Source organism: Macaca mulatta, chromosome 14, assembly GCF_049350105.2.
Source record: "Macaca mulatta isolate MMU2019108-1 chromosome 14, T2T-MMU8v2.0, whole genome shotgun sequence".
NCBI classification, from domain to species: Eukaryota; Metazoa; Chordata; class Mammalia; order Primates; family Cercopithecidae; genus Macaca; species Macaca mulatta.
Genome location: NC_133419.1, coordinates 103,047,765 through 103,063,798, shown reverse-complemented (window position 1 = coordinate 103,063,798; position 16,034 = coordinate 103,047,765). Strand labels below are relative to the sequence as shown.

The 16,034-nt window shown below is 38.9% G+C and overlaps 1 protein-coding gene across 13 annotated transcripts in view; it reads right to left on the bottom strand.

Annotated features, from left to right (window-relative positions):
* Positions 1 to 16,034, bottom strand: part of YAP1 (Yes1 associated transcriptional regulator) — a 125,638-nt gene that overhangs the window by 40,319 nt on the left and 69,285 nt on the right. For 5 of the 13 annotated variants that reach the window (XM_015115543.3, XM_015115546.3, XM_002799773.3 and 2 more), the window contains exon 4: positions 7,404 to 7,517. The exons of 4 other annotated variants lie outside the window; for them this stretch is intronic. In XM_015115543.3, the coding sequence (XP_014971029.1) occupies positions 7,404 to 7,517 (114 nt within the window). Of the gene's footprint in view, positions 1 to 7,397; positions 7,518 to 16,034 lie in introns of all 13 variants that reach the window. 4 more of the 13 variants (XM_015115542.3, XM_015115545.3, XM_015115544.3 and 1 more) reach the window with 1 other exon arrangement.

The window sequence follows — 16,034 nt, the reverse complement described above, 5'->3', positions numbered from 1 at the left end:
CTTACTGGATCTTTTCCCTAGCTAACCAAAGTATTTATTTTTAGATAAAAAATAAAACATTTTGAAAAGGAACAGCGAAATTTTACAAAACATACTTGAGACATACTGGACAGACGAATACACACCTAAAGTTGTTTACTTTTTAGAATATATCCTATTGAATTTAACATAAAATTTTAAAACAAAACTGCAGAGCTCAAGTGTGCAACTAATTTTGAAATATATTCTACAATCTTTTGTATTAAAGTATTCATTTCAGCAAATGCTTGCTTTTGAAGGAAAAAGAAAATGTAGTGAGGGCAATAATTAGTAACAATCTCTATTAGTATGTCTTTAATCAGGTTTTGCTAAGCACATGGCCTGGAACTAGGCTTCAAATCTGCTTACATTAGACTTTCTGTCATGGCAACTTTATGGGAGTTTTAAACTTTGGAAACAAAGTGTACCAACAAGGCATCATCTTTAAGGCAATAAAGCTGAACTTTGCTAACATGAACATGTTTAAACTCCCATATGCTTCCAAGAATTTGAGAGTGTGGACAAAGCTTAACTATTCAGCTCAGCACTTCCCACACCCCCCATCAGATTTGTTTGCCTGGACATACTCAACCATGTGATAAGACTTATCTTTAGATTAAAGGTTGGAAGATTTCCCTGTCTCCTCTTCAAAAGTAATTCCACACTGTGACCAGAGGACCAAAGTTAAACTTAAATGGTGCAATAAATAGTTCAAAAGTATCTCTGAAACCTCAATGCACTCAAATCAAAAAGGCTATTGAGAAGTAACCTTAAGCAAGGGTCCAAAGCGGTTTCTGAGCATATTGCATTCTGTTAAAAACTGGAAATATTCTTAAAAGCATCCAGTCTAATCCAGTCACATTTTACAGATGAGTCAAAATAAGTCAAGAGAATTTAGGTATCTTTCTGATCCAGTTGGTTACACTGTGATAGCAGAACTTGGGTCTCTTGATTTCCAACTGAGAAGGTAACTTTTTCTACATCCCAATTTAATTCAGTTGAATCAAGTACATTGTTGTAACTACCATGTGGAAAAGAGATGCTAGCCTCTACTGCAGATGGAAAAAAGATTTCTGGAGGGCACTGAAAATGACAGGTCAGAGCAATGCCATAACTATTTTTCTCACAGGATAATGTACATACGAAACACTACAGAATATAACACTTAAAGAAGCACTAGCAAAATGAAGGACATCCAGAGGAAGTGAGTAAACTGATAAAGAACAGAGAACTCTGAACACATGAAAAACCAGAAAAACCACAGTTAGAAGACAACACTGCTGGGATTAGAGCTGTATTCACACATGTGAAAGGAAGTAAATTTTTGGGTAATCAAGAAACATAAACTTTGTGGTCATTAGAATTTTCCTTAAGTAGAATGGGCTACACCATAATGAAGTAAACTAGTAAAAGGAAAGGTCAAAGCTGAGATTGGTGAGGCATGAATTGGGTAAATAATTCAACCAGATGCCTTTCAAGTCTGTTCCAATCAGAGATTTTAAATTCTCTTATGTAATTAGAAACTTGGCCAGGCCCAGTGGCTCACGCCTGTAACTCCAGCACTTTGGGAGGTACAGGCAGGCGGACTGCTTGAGCCCCAGGGGTTTGAGACCAGCCTGGGCAACATGACAAAACCCCATCTCTATTAAAAATACAAAAAAATTAGCAGGACATGGTGGGACATGCCTGTAGTCCCAGCTACACAGGAAGCTGAGGTAGGAGGCTTGTTTGAGCCCAGGAATTGAGGCTGCAGTGAACTGAGAATGAGCCATGCTGCAGTCCAGCCTGGGCAATGAAAGTGAGACCCTGTCTCCAAGAAAGAAAGAAAGACAGAATAAAGAAAGAAAAGAAAAACTCATTATCTTTGGGTAATTTATTCAAGATGAGTCACAATACAAGAAGCAAGTGCATTACCCACTATTTTTCTCCCTCTCAAATTTTCATGTATCAGCATTAGTAGGTATTTCTGAAAGATTAACTGCATTCAATCTAAATTTCTTATAAATTCTAGGTATCAAAAGATAAATTCAAATTTCAGTTTTGTCACTTAACTATATAACCTTGGGTATAATCACCCTGGATCTCAGAGGAGCTCAGACTTTAGACAATATTCCCTAACTCTCCTAGCATTAAAAAAAAAAAAAAAAAACAGTGTTGGTGGTCCGAGGAATCACAATGGCTGTGTGGATGTTCTGCAGTGCTCAGAAGAGTAGCATTCTCCCCACTGAAAAAACGATTAGAGGAATCATTATGAGGGCCAAATTTTGTGAGTTTTATCGGTTTATATATATATATTTTTGAGATGGAGTCTCGCTCTGTTGCCCAGGCTGGAGTGCAGTGGTGCAAGATCTTGGCTCACTGCAACCTCTGCCTCCCAGACTCAAGCGATTCTCCTGCCTCAGCCTCCTGAGTAGTTGGGACTACAGGCACGTGCCACCAGCCCAGCTAATTTCTGTATTTTTAGTAGAGACGGGGTTTCACCATGTTGGCCAGGATGGTCTTGATCTCCTAACCTTATGATCCATCTGCCTCAGCTTTTGAGATGGAGTTTCATTCTGTCTCCCAGGCTAGAGTGCAGTGCACTATCTTAGCTCACTGCCGGGTTCAAGCGATTTTCAGTGTCTCAGCCTCCCAAGCAGCTGGGACTATAGGCGTGTGCCACCACGCTTGGCTAATTTTTGCACTTTTAGTAGAGATAGGGTTTCACCATGTTGGCCAGGCTGGTCGCGAACTCCTTACCTAAAGTGATCTGCCCGCCACGGCCTCCCAAAGTGGTGGGATTACAGGCGTGAGCCACTGCCTCCGGCCTGTTACTAATTTTTATTTTTGTTCTTAATTTTTTGAGACAGCATCTCACTCTGGTGGCCAAGCTGGAGTAGAGTAGCACAATATCCACTCACTGCAACCTCTGCCTCCTGGATTCAAGCGATTCTCATGCCTCAGCCTCCTGAGTAGCTGGGGCTACAAGTGTGCCCCACCACTCCCAGCTATTTTTTTCTATTTTTAGTAGAGATGGGGTTTCACTATGTTGGCCAGGCTGGTCTGGAACTCCAGGCCTCAAGTGATCCATCCACCTTGGCCTCCCAAAGTGCTGGGATTACAGGCATGAGCCACCTCACCTGGCCATCTGTTAATAATTTTTAGTTAGCAATAGCTCTTTTTACCTAAAACACACATCTTTTCCTCTGTACGCTAAGTAATTAATAGAGTCCGTAACCAAAGACTGACAGCCCAGGATAACCAGGAAAGACTTAAAAGAGCTGATAAGGGGGAAAAAAGCCCCAAACCTCAAAACAAAACAAAAACACCTTATTTTTAGCATATGGCTATCAAGAGACTTGCTTTGATAAAATTGAAATAATTAGATGCTGACATTCTCTTTACTCAAGACTCCATTAATGAAGTTACAAATTTGGTTTCTAGAGACTTCAGTAGATTTCCCTCAACACTAATAGGATGGATTCTTAGTTATTGAGTTGGTTGCTAGGTGTATTTTCATCAAAAGGAAAATATTATTTTTAACAACAGAAATATTCGGCTTAAAAAAGAAAAAATGTTAATGAATGTCTCACAATTTTTATAGATATTTAATTATTAATGCCAAATACTTAACTCCGATGAGAAAAATGTGAACAACTTTCGGCTTTAGTCTTAGTTTAATAAACTGCATATAGGTATTTGTATTTTACTTATCCTTTTTATTTCTTTCAAGACATTATATTAACACATACACATACGTGTATGCATATGCACAGATAGCAAGTTTTGGGAAACTGAAACAAAGGACCCAAAAGCAACATATGAGGCTTAATACCGCTGACATTTCTACACATAGAATTTCTGTGCATAGAACTGTAGTTAGGAATTAAATATTCTGTTTTTGTCACTCTAGACTGTTTATCACTTGCTTTAAAATTCAAAGGTATAATTTTTCCCGCAAATCTCTGCCTCCAATATTTTCCCCAAATCTCTGCCTCCAATATTTTCCCCAAATCTCTGGCTCCAATATTTTGTTTACACCAAATATATTTATCCCAGTGGTGCCATCAGTACTTATTTTCTAAAACACAGATTGGTAACAATATTTTAATACATCTTTTTATAATATAAACAATAGGGAAAATAACATTACATAAAAGATAGTTTATCAACTGTTAGTGTTTTAAAGATCTTTTTTCATTCTGAACAGCAATTATAATTGCATTGTGTTTTCATTAGGCCTTTTACTGGAAAATGTCCATGATTACATTATATAAAATAGCAGATCTACAACATACAAGGTGATGTTTAAACCTGATGTTTGCCAGTACAAAATCTCCAGGAAAAAAAATCATCTCCTATGTGTTTATATGAAATAATTTAACGGCTTGCATAATACTCAAGGATCCATTTTCTTGAACAAAGAGTAAAAACATTCCTAATATGACTCAAAAAAAACAAAGCCCTATTTTTCTTAAAACTCAACAAACATCAGTGCATCCTTATTGCCATTTGATGTCACTTCATGATTTACTATAAATTACTAATGAATTTTCTAAAATTAAAATATTAAATAGCTTTTAAATGTTAAAGAAAATGAATCAGATAAAAAACCCAATCTACAACAGATTACTCTTTGATTCCCTAAAATTACATAGATAACTTATTAATTTCATGTGAGATGTGAAGGACTGACACTATAAATATAGTCATGTGTCACTTAACCAGGATACGCTTTATGAAATGGATCATGAGGCAATTCTGTCATTGTGCAAACATCTTAGAGAGTACTTACACAAACCTAGATGGTAGAGTCTACTGCATGCCTAGGCTGTAAGGTATAGCCTATTGCCCCTAAGCTGTAAAACTGTACAGCCTGCTACTGTGCTCAACACTGTAGGCAACTGTAGCACAACGGTAAGTATTTGTGTATCTAAACATTAAAAAGGTACAGTAAAAACACAGGATTAGAATCATATAGGACCACGATTATATATGTGGTCTGCCACTCACTGAAACGTTATTATGCAGCACAGGAAGTGTAATTACTAAATACGGTTAATCTTAAAGCAAATCACTGTATTCTAAATATAATTAGCCTGGAAGCATCTGATAAATAAAAATATAAAACGGGTTGATGTTTGAAGGAGGTAAAATTAAGCTTCTCTAGGGGCTTAGCTCCCATTCTAAGATGCCAAAAGACACACATCTACTTGATTTAAGTTAAGAATTGACAAATATTTCAACACAGATTTGAAGAATACAGAAAAGCAAACTCCACAACCATGAAAGCAATATCCTACACCATTTGTTTGTGTTTGCATGGCTCAAAGGGTCAGAAATAAGGGGATAGTTTATATATCTTTGGCAGAGATAAAACATAATCCACTATGCAGAACTTTTGATTTCAAGGAAAACTTCAAATCCAGCAGCTAACAGCTTGTCTCTATTTGCTGTCACTCTAGATCAGAGAAACCCACACGTTTTCTTCTTTCCTGCCCCCCTTCAGTTACACTTGAGCTCTCTGAGTGAAAAGGTCTGGAACAGATTAAAAGTCGGGCCACAAAATAAAAAGCTTTGGCATATTGTCAAGGCTGTCTGGAATACACACACGGTGGGCCCAAAAAGGGAAGCTAAATGCAGTAAGAGAATTTTATGAAAGTTTTTCTGGGCACATCTCATTGTACGCCTATGTGTACATAACATGCTGGAGGGGTGGGAGTGTTTTTTTTTTAAGTACCTCCTCCTCTTAAAACAAAAGACCAAGCTGTGTGTGTAATCAATAGATCTACTTAAGCTTACAGAAAAGTTGTTTTATTTCACTGTTCTAAAGGAAAAATTTTTTTTCTTTAAAAAGCTTTGTTCTAATTCCTCATCTCTGCAGTTGGTAAAGCGTTCGTCATCATCTTTCATAACCTTATGTCAGGGAAAAAATTCTGCAACACCATTCTTTAGAATTTCCAAAATGTGGAGAAACTGAATTCATTTCATTAGAGATAATTTAAGGAAACATGGCTGTTATTGTTTCAGTCCATACAAATGGCCGTATTTATTAAATTCTCTATCTTACTTGGTTTCCTGTTCCAACCACAAGGGCTAATTCAAATAGTAAAAAGAAACTGCAGTTGCAAATTATTAACATACTGCATTACTTTTTTAACACCCAAACAGGTCTCAAAGCTTAAAAGGCTAGTATTTAAGCCAAAACGGTTATCTGTCAAAAAGGCATCACTGCCCTGACCCTACGATTGACTTAGCTTGAATGGGGGGTTCAGTCAGTTTGGGGCAAACTTGAATTTTTTTTTTTTAAGGTATATATAAGACAAAAAAATAACTGCTCATAATGTTCCTGATGGGGAAGCTATTTTATCCAACCAACTCCAGATAGAGTTTTTTTCTTTCCGCCCGCCGCCGGGTTGTGTTTTGATGGCATTCACAGAGTTAACTCCTCTTTCCCATAAGGGCCCCGCAGTTGGTGTTAGGTCAAACCCTGTAAAGCTTCAAAGGTTCCGAGTCCCCTCAGTCTGACCTATTCAGTGATCTGCACATTGTTTTCATTTAGCTGCATCTAGTCCAAGATGAAGCTTCAAAACCACAATTATCTGCTCTTTTTTAGATGCATATTCCACGGCCTTGGAAAAATATCTCAAAAACCCAAAAGAAGAACTGAAAACACTTTAACACACACACACACACACACACACACACACACACACACACACACACTCTTTTTAAAAAAGCACTGAAGAACTGGTATACTCTTATAAAAATGTACACATTTGGAAGGGGAGGGGTTCCTTTGTGCAAATGTGATTTATTCATGAAATCTGGGGGGGACTATGGCTTTTTGTTTTCTGAATGAAGAAAAAAAGAACATTTATTTTTCGAGAGAGACAGAAGAGGGGGCAAAATGCTTTCACTGGGCCATTTCTGGGGTGCCATTTTCCCCCTTAGGATGGGAAACACTGTAACACCCAGGCATGGGATGGTACTCTCAGAAGCTAAGCACAAGCAGACATCAGGTCACTGACAAAAGCTGGTATTCCTGGTCTGAGGTGCTGCATGACAGCCTGATTATTACTGCAGCTAAAAAAAATCATTTTAAATATGATCACTGTGTTTCTCCCATAATGTGAAAGGAACAAGTGATTTCTGGTTAGTTGGCCATTACGACATTCCCCAATCCCAACCTGAGGAGCCCCAAAAATCTGATTAAGATCTAAACTTCTCAAGTTTCCAATGAGAAGGATAAAAACTCTACTGGTAAACGTTGGGTGGGCAGGGTCATTTTTTAATACTATAAAGCAATGCAATTGTATTTAAATGTGCTTTCCCAAGTATATATACAAAAAAAAAAAAAAATAGTAACCAAAAGCATCTAAAAAGGTTTTGAGATGAACCTTTACCAAAACGAGGGTCAAGCCTTGGGTCTAGCCAAGAGGTGGTCTTGTTCTTATGGTTTATATAGTAAATTTCTCCATCCTGAGTCATGGCTTGTTCCCATCCATCAGGAAGAGGACCTATAATACAGAAAAAAAAAAAAAAATCACGGTTTTTATTTGGTGTACCTAAAAAAAGTGGGAGGGGGTACTAATTTAAAAAGAAAACACATCTTAACATAAAACAATTCATTGAAACATATTTAAGGCTGTGTTCAGAGAAGAAAGGTAAACCTATATACCTGCTTCTTCTCCACTAAAAAGAAACCACCAAATAATAAAATGAACATTCCTCAACACAGAGATGAAGAAAAAAAAATTTTCTCCAAAAAATCCTTTTGGAAGTCATGGCCCAAATAATTATTATTACTGTTAACCCAGGACACGGAAGAGTTTGCAGCTCAGAAACTACCACCCAATCCAATCAGTTCTGTGACAATACCTTCCTAGGAACGCCAAGATTCATTAATAAGAAATATATGCAAGTATTTTTAGAACATCAAAAATCTCATAAACATTCTATTTAATATAAAGCACACTTTAGCTAAGACAGCCAAGCTCCATTTATTTCCATGTTTTATGTGACTGGCTGACACCAAGAACACTTTAAGACAGAAAACTACAGTCCAAACAAAGCTTATTGTTAACCAGACCAGAAATTGCTAACGGGTGGGGGTTGCAGTTTGAAGTCTAAGCTTGTTGGAGGATTGTGAGGAGGCAAGATAAGTGCTAAAGTTGTTGGAAGGCAAACATTAAGGAATCATCAGTTGAGAGACAGGACTAAAGAATACAGTTAACTCTAAAAGGACTTTCCTATCTTTATGGGAATAGAGAAGTTAAGACAATTGCTCTTGGGAGGTAACAGCAATGAAAAGAGAGGCCCAGAATAAATTACTAAAGTATTCAAACATAATATCTCCTTATTTCCCTGTCCCTCCCAACTCCCCCAGTTCCCATTTCCAAAAGGTATCAAAAGAGGCAGGGCAGGAGATACAAACTGGGATAGTCAGTACATGGCTAAAATTTTTTCTTCTGTGGACTAACACGAGTTGAATACTTATCTTGTGCTAGTCACTGTTCTTATATATTATGTACATTAATTCATTTAATCCTTACAGTAACAAATGACATAAGAAGTACTACTACTTATTCTAATGAGGAAATTGAGGCACAAAGGGCCAGGTTGATTAGTCTGGTACAAGATCACAAAGCTAGTTAGTATCAGGAAGGATAAACCCAGGCAGTGTGATTCCTAACCCACTGACTGCTCTTCACAACTATACTTCTTTTCATTCATCTCCCACAGATGACCAGAGCCTAAGTATGCCTCCTATGCACAAACAGAACAATTCCCTTCTTCCTGTATTGGCAGTCCACACCAGTCTCGTGGGTGATGTTGAGTAAGTAACTTTGGTTAAACTGACCACTCACACAAGGCCCATGGGACCCAAAATCCTAATTTTAGGCCAGTTTTGTTTGTATTAGGAACAGATCAATTTGCAGCTGCATTTTCAAAGGTCTACTTTGATGGGGTAAAATCCTGTTAGGAAATGCAGACGTGTGGAATTAGTTTTCTCTTTGCCTAGAATCCTTAAAAGGAAGGCTCTCCTTCAGTCCTGGATGTGTAGTATACACTGCTAACCAAGTCCAGAGGTAGAATTTGCTGTACACATCCCAAGTTTACTAGAGGGTGAATGACAAGCAAACCTGTTTAACACATGTATATCAAACCTTTTCCCACCAGTTTTCACTGTCATTTTGGGCTCTATTTTCTTCCCAGAAAGACAGAACTCCAAAACTGAATATTAATGGTTTGCTACTATCTTTAACTGTAAAATGGCTGAATTATAAAATGCTTTTGCAAAACAACTAACTGTATTTCAAATTTTTAGGTACTGAAAATACCATGTGACTGTATCTGGTGATGAACAAGTCAACAGCAGTCACCGAATGCCTTTGGGAGCCTCAACTCAACAACCCCCAAAAGATCTCATCATAGCTTTCAAACCTGCTTGAATATATGGATTTCCTATGTGTGGTTTAAACACACACACACAAACACACACACACAGACACACACACACACCAGCATTATTCTCCACCTTAGCTGTCTGAATGAGAGCCACAAGAGATATCTTGGATACAAACCAACCTTCCCTACCTGCTCCACTCACTTCATTTTGTAAATTCCACTTATATTCTCTGTGATGGGTCTGTCCCAGTCCATCTCAGAGACCTCAGCCATCAATACTTACCAGCTCTCTTTTTTGACCACTTCCTCAGTAACTGGATTCTCATCTCTTCTCACTCCAGGGTCCTCTATCAAACAGTCACCAGGGGTTTCTCTTCTTAAAATATTTTCGAATCAAATTTTTATACATGTCATTCATTCTGACTAAAACACATTCCCATTGCTCTCTATCAAGAGGAAAATGCCTAAATTCTTTACTAGCTGGACTCACTTCTGAAGTCTTCTTCAGATACCCAGTTTTCCCACCAACTTTCCACAAAATCATGCCATCTTCTTGTATATGCCGCTCCCATTATCACACGTACTCTGTACCTCCTAAACTCTTAGTCATCCTGCAAGAGAGAGCTCAGATGTCACTTCTTTAATTCAGCCTTTCCGGCTGATGAAGCCGGATTACCTCAGACAGAAATTACTTTCCTCTTCTATTCTCCATGACCACTTAACAGGTAGAGTTGTAATTACTTGTTGACATATGTATTCTCCTGGCAATGATCAAGTCATTCATCTTTACAAGCTTGTAGGCTAATACCTGAATAGCTGCTCAATAAATGTTTGATGGAAGAATGAATGTCCTGCCTTTTAAGTAATACTTTGAACCTTCTGTAAGCTTAAAATCATGTAGAATATATACTATTTGCAATTAACATTTATACCAACATATATATACCAAATATAAAATAATGCTTTATATTCATTTTATCTTTCATTTAGTACTCTCTGGGTAAAAATATAATGTTATGTGGAAAGAAATGGCCCAAAATAGGATACTTTCTTTATACTGAAAGAAAGCTGCTCACCAAAGGCAAGCAATAGACTAGAAAAGATCACCTTTATGTAACTTTTCACCACATTATCTTTGTTATAGAATTAAGATAGAGATAACTGAAAAGAAACAAATCTTCCAGTGTTAATGAAACAATACAGATCCAGGCTTTATTCACAAAAAAATAATTTTTGGTCAAGTGGTCCTTAGAAGAAATTCAGTGACTTGATTCTTAATGCAGGATTCCAAGTCATTCTCCTAAACCAAGCTAACTGTTGAATAACCATGAAAAGGAGAGAAAGCAAAAAGTGGTATGTTTTCTGAAAGTGAAACAAGTCACACTTAGTGAAAATGTGTTTCAATCACCTGTTTGGGCTAGGGTTAGGATGCAGTAAGGTTAAGTCCAAGGGGCGAAATGTAGGATTCCCACAAAAATAAATGCAAGAGGAGACCACAGGGGCTTGATCGAAATAAATTTAGGATGCCTTTATGTTCAATTTATATTCTGATTGTAATGTGCTATAAATATTCATCAGAATCACCTGGGGCAGTTGTTAACACACATGTTGCTGAGCCCTACCCCTATACTTTCTGATTCAGCAGGCCAGGGGCTGGGCCTGAAAATTCCCACGTGATGCTGATGCTGGTCTAAGGAACACACTTTGAGAACCACTGATTTAAAACCACCACTTAGGGCCGAGCACGGTGGCTCATGCCTGTAATCCCAGCACTTTGGGAGGCCAAGGCAGGGGATCACGAGGTCAGGAGTCTGAGACCAGCCTGACCAACATGGTGAAACCCCGTCTCTACTAAAAAATATAAAACAATTAGCTGGGTGTGGTGGTAAGGGCCTGTAATCCCAGCTACTCAGGAGACTGAGACAGGAGAATCACTTGAATCTGGGAGGTGGAGGTTTCAGTAAGCTGAGATCACGCCACTGCACCCTATCCAGTCTGGGCGACAGGGTGAGACTCTGTCTCAAAAAACAACAACAAAAACAAACAAACAAAACACAACCACTTAGAATTCTTCAGCTAGTACAGAAGTATTTCTTATTATCTGAGTTATACACAACCACGTCTATTCATTTTAGGCAGTTTGGAGACAAATCTATGAAGCCCTGCAGGTCTGGGAATAGTACACAGCCACATCTGCTAGGAATAGGCAAATCTACCATGACAAAACAGGCACCAAAAGGGCAGTACTTTTTTTTTTTTTTTAATTCCCATGGGAGTTATTATTATTTTACTTTTTTTGAGAGAGGGTCTCATTGTCACCCAGGCTGGAGTGCAGTGGTGCCAACCCGGCTCACTGCAGCCTCGAACTCCTGGGCTCAAGCGACCTCCTGCCTCAGCTTCCTGGGGAGTTAGGACTACAGGTGCACACCACCACACTCAGCTATTTTTTAAATTTTTCTGTAGAGATGTGGTCTCATTATATTGCCCAGGCTGGTCTCGAACTCCTGAACTCAAGAGATCCTCCCACCTCGACCTCCCAAAGTGGTGGGATTACAGGTGCGAGCTACCATGCCTGGCCGAGAATTACTACTGGGCATTTAGCTTCAAACAATTTTTAGTTGAGAACTTTTCACTTCCTCAACACAGATGAAGAGTTCTTTCTCTGTGCTAGTAAAAAATTTTGTTTATATCTATGTCATAGCATTTATCATTCAGTATTTTCATTATGCATGTTTTCTCCCTGGCTAGACTGTGAAATTCCTGAACACAGGAGTATATATTTTGCATTTTCCATTTTTGTCCAGCATAGGACCTACTAATTAGAAATAGATTAGGAGGCTGAGGCGGGAGGATCATGAGGTTAGGAGTTCAAGACCAGCCTGCCAACATGGTGACATGGTGACACCCCATCTCTACTAAAACTGCAAAATCAGCCGGGTGTGGTGGCGCACACCTGTAGTTTCAGCTACTCGGGAGGCTGAGGCAAGAGAATATCTTGTACCCGGGAGGTGGAAGTTGCAGTGAGCTGAGATTGTGCCACTGCACTCCAGTCTGGGCAACGGATCCAAGACTCCATCTCAAAAAGAAAAAAAAAAAAATAGAATAAACTGAAATTCTATTGAATGTAATCAAAATGAAATTCAATTAAAATCCTTTGTTTATGCTTGTAAAACAAAATACTCTGTTTCATTCTTTCTACGTAAGCTCAATTTCTACATTATTTTAATGTGTCATGTGAACTGAAGGGACAGGGATATAGCGAATACTTCTATTCAACAAGTATTTATTGAGTTCCTACTATATTCAGGCCCTGGAGATGCAGCAATAAAAAACATAGCCCCTATCTGATGGAATTTATGTTCTAGACAGAAGATAGTACAATGCTGGCTAATGAAAAGGGCAGCAAAAATAAAGCAGCATGCATGAAAGAAAGAAAAATGAAAAATGGGAAAGAAAAAGAAAAATGGGAAACAGATTTTTAGAAAAGCAGATCAAAAGAAGGGCAGGAAGTGACCTGTAAGCTTTGACCTAAATGCATTCCTAGCCAAACATGTGACATTCTGGGCATGGGCATTCCAGGCAGGGGAAAGCATGAAGAGGCTACTACGTGTGGATGGGGCAGAATAAACAGTTCACTTTGTTTGTAGGGTTAAGAATCTACCAGAAAAACTTTCATCATTTCAACCAGTAAAGGGTCAAATAGGTAATACTTAAAGGGGATTACCATTACTGAATTCCAATCCCCCAAACTCATGACAACCTCTACACTGGTCAGAATGGGTAATACACATTTTCACCCCAATTAACTTTTACACACTCGAAAACTGGGCCCTTAGACACGAAAAATATGTGGAAGCTTTAAGGCTGGGCTATCATGCCTGACCACCACACCAAAGCCTTCTTTAGAAGGAAAGATTAAAAGTAGGCCCTATAGCAAAAAGGAAGAGAGAAACAGGCCAGCATTTTAATGAGACGTAAAGAGGGTGATATAGTTTGGATGTCTGTCCCCTCCAAAATTTCATAGTGAAATGGGATTCCCAAAGTTGGAGGTGGGGCCTGGTGAGGGGTGGGGTCCCTCATGAATGGCTTCCCACCATCCCCTTGGTCATAAATGAGTTCTCATTCAGTTCACCTGAGATCTGGTTGTTTAAAAGCCTGGGACTTCTCTCGCTCACTTTCTTGCACCCTCTCTCTCACTGTGTATCACACTGGTTCCCACTTGCCTTTTGCTAGGATTGTAAGCTTCCTGAGGTCCTCACCAGAAGCAGACGCTGGCACCATGCTTCCTATACAGCCTGTAGAACTATGAGCTAAATTAAACCTCTTTTCTTTATAAATTACTCAGTTTCAGTTATTCCTTCATAGCTACACAAAACTAGATTGACACAGGGTGAGAAATTTGAATCAGGATAAGCAAAAACAGAGTAGTAGGCAATATATAAAATAATTCATAAATCAGAATTACTTAAACTTGAAGGACGCAAGTTTTTAGGTAAGATTTACTACTAGTATTACTTGATTGACAACTTAGCTACTACAGCAAAAACCAACTCCCTGTGATATTTTAAAAACAAATACTCCATGTCATAATACTGAAGGTGACTCACCATCAACTTCCTGCTCTTGCCTAAGGACCTTCTTGCATTAGTAATGACTAACTAAAACCATCTGCCATGTCTATTCAAACAGGAAAGTCTTGATTAACTACACCACGAGTTAGACGACCAACCTTCCCTTGTCACCTGCCCCACAATTTGGGAATAAAGAAGTCACCCAGGACACTGAAGTTTATACTAAACACACCCTGATGAGTGGTACAAAGTACAGGATTATCAAGTAGTTTCCTTAAAAAGTAACAAGAGTAGCTGGAAAAGTAGATTCAATGACCTTTTAAAAGAACTGAATTCTAACACTTTGCCTGATGCTTGTTTTGAAAGTCTGATCTCATGTATTTATGATTCACAAACTGTTCTTACTATATACAAGGCACTTTTCCTAACTTCTTTGCAAGCAAATATTAACTCACTTAACAACCCTATGATGGAGGTACTATTATTACACCCACTCTACAGATGAGGAATCTAAGGCAAAGAAAAGTTAGCTTGTACAGGATCATTCAGCCCAACTGGTAAGTGGCAGAGTGAGATTCAAACCTTGATAGTTGGGCTCTCCAGAAACCATGCTCTTGCGTACTGTGCCACAAGTATGACAAACAGTAATCACATGCTGTGTTTTTTTTTAATCCTCTTTTCTTGGAATTTTCATGAAATCCCATGGCTTGTCATATTCATGTAAATGACTTCCATATCTTTAATGCCTCTCGCAGGGTCAATATTAGTTTTTCTCTTCCAACTGGACATCTGACACCTCACATGTATTCCCATATTTTGAGTGGGGTTTACTTTAAAATGTCATTTCCATTTGTCCCTCAAATAAAACTTTCACATAATTTTTTTTTTTTTTTTTTTGAGACTGAGTTTCACTCTGTCGCCGGGCTAGAGTGCCATGGCACAATCTTGGTTCACTGCAACCTCTGCCTGCTGGGTTCAAGCGATTCTCCTGCCTCAGCCTCCCGAGTAGCTGGGACTACAGGTGCCTAACACCACGGCTGGTTAATTTTTATATTTTTAGTAAAGATAGGGTTTCACCGTGTTGGCCAGGCTGGTCTCGATTTCTTGACCTTGAAATTTTCACATTTCCATGACGAAGTTTTAGCAGTAACTTCCAAATTGGTCTTATTCAACTCAACATTAAACTCTGTGTATACCACAGCCACATGATCATCTTACCTCACCTCCTCTAAGGAGGAAGTCCTCTGACTCAAGGCTCAGCTCCCTAAAGGAAAATTTGCAAATTTTTAGCAGGTTATCCTCTACAGTCAGGCATTATATAGCACTGCTTCAGTACTGAAAGCATCCAACATGCCAGGCTCTATCTATTCCTCCACAATCATTTCACATCCCTCCTCATTCAATCTTCTTTCAGTTCCTCAAACATCTCCTCTCCCACCTCCAGGACCTTCACAAGTGCAGCTGCTCCCTTCAGGAACTCTTCTCTCCACCTTTGTTGCTTAGCTAACTCCCTCTCATCCCTTCCCACTCTGAATGTCACTTCTTCCTAATAACTTGTCTACATACAGTTTCTTCTCCTACTTCATCAGTTGTTTTCTCTCTGGTAAGATGATTCTATCACTTTAGTAATTCATTCAGTCTTCCAAGTCGCATGGCTTGTTCACTCCTGTCTTTCCAGTACCTAGCAGTGCCATGCACTTTCCACCTCCATACATTCTCAGTATGTCCACCCCAAAGCCTGTGTCTTCCTAGCCTCCACTGTTTTCAACCCACTGAAATTCTACTCACTCTCTTTTTGAGACAGTCTTACTCTGTTGTCCAGGCTGGAGTGCAACGGCGTGATCTCAGCTCAATGCAACCTCCGCCTCCTGGGTTCAAGTGATTCTCCTGCCTCAGCCTCCTGAGTAGCTGGGATTATAGGCATGCACCACCACGTCCGGCTAACTTTTGTTATTTTTAGTAGAGATGGGGTTTCACCATGTTGGCCAGGCTGTTCTCAAACTCCTGACCTCATGATCTGCCCACATCGGCCTCCAAAAGTGCTGGGATTACAGG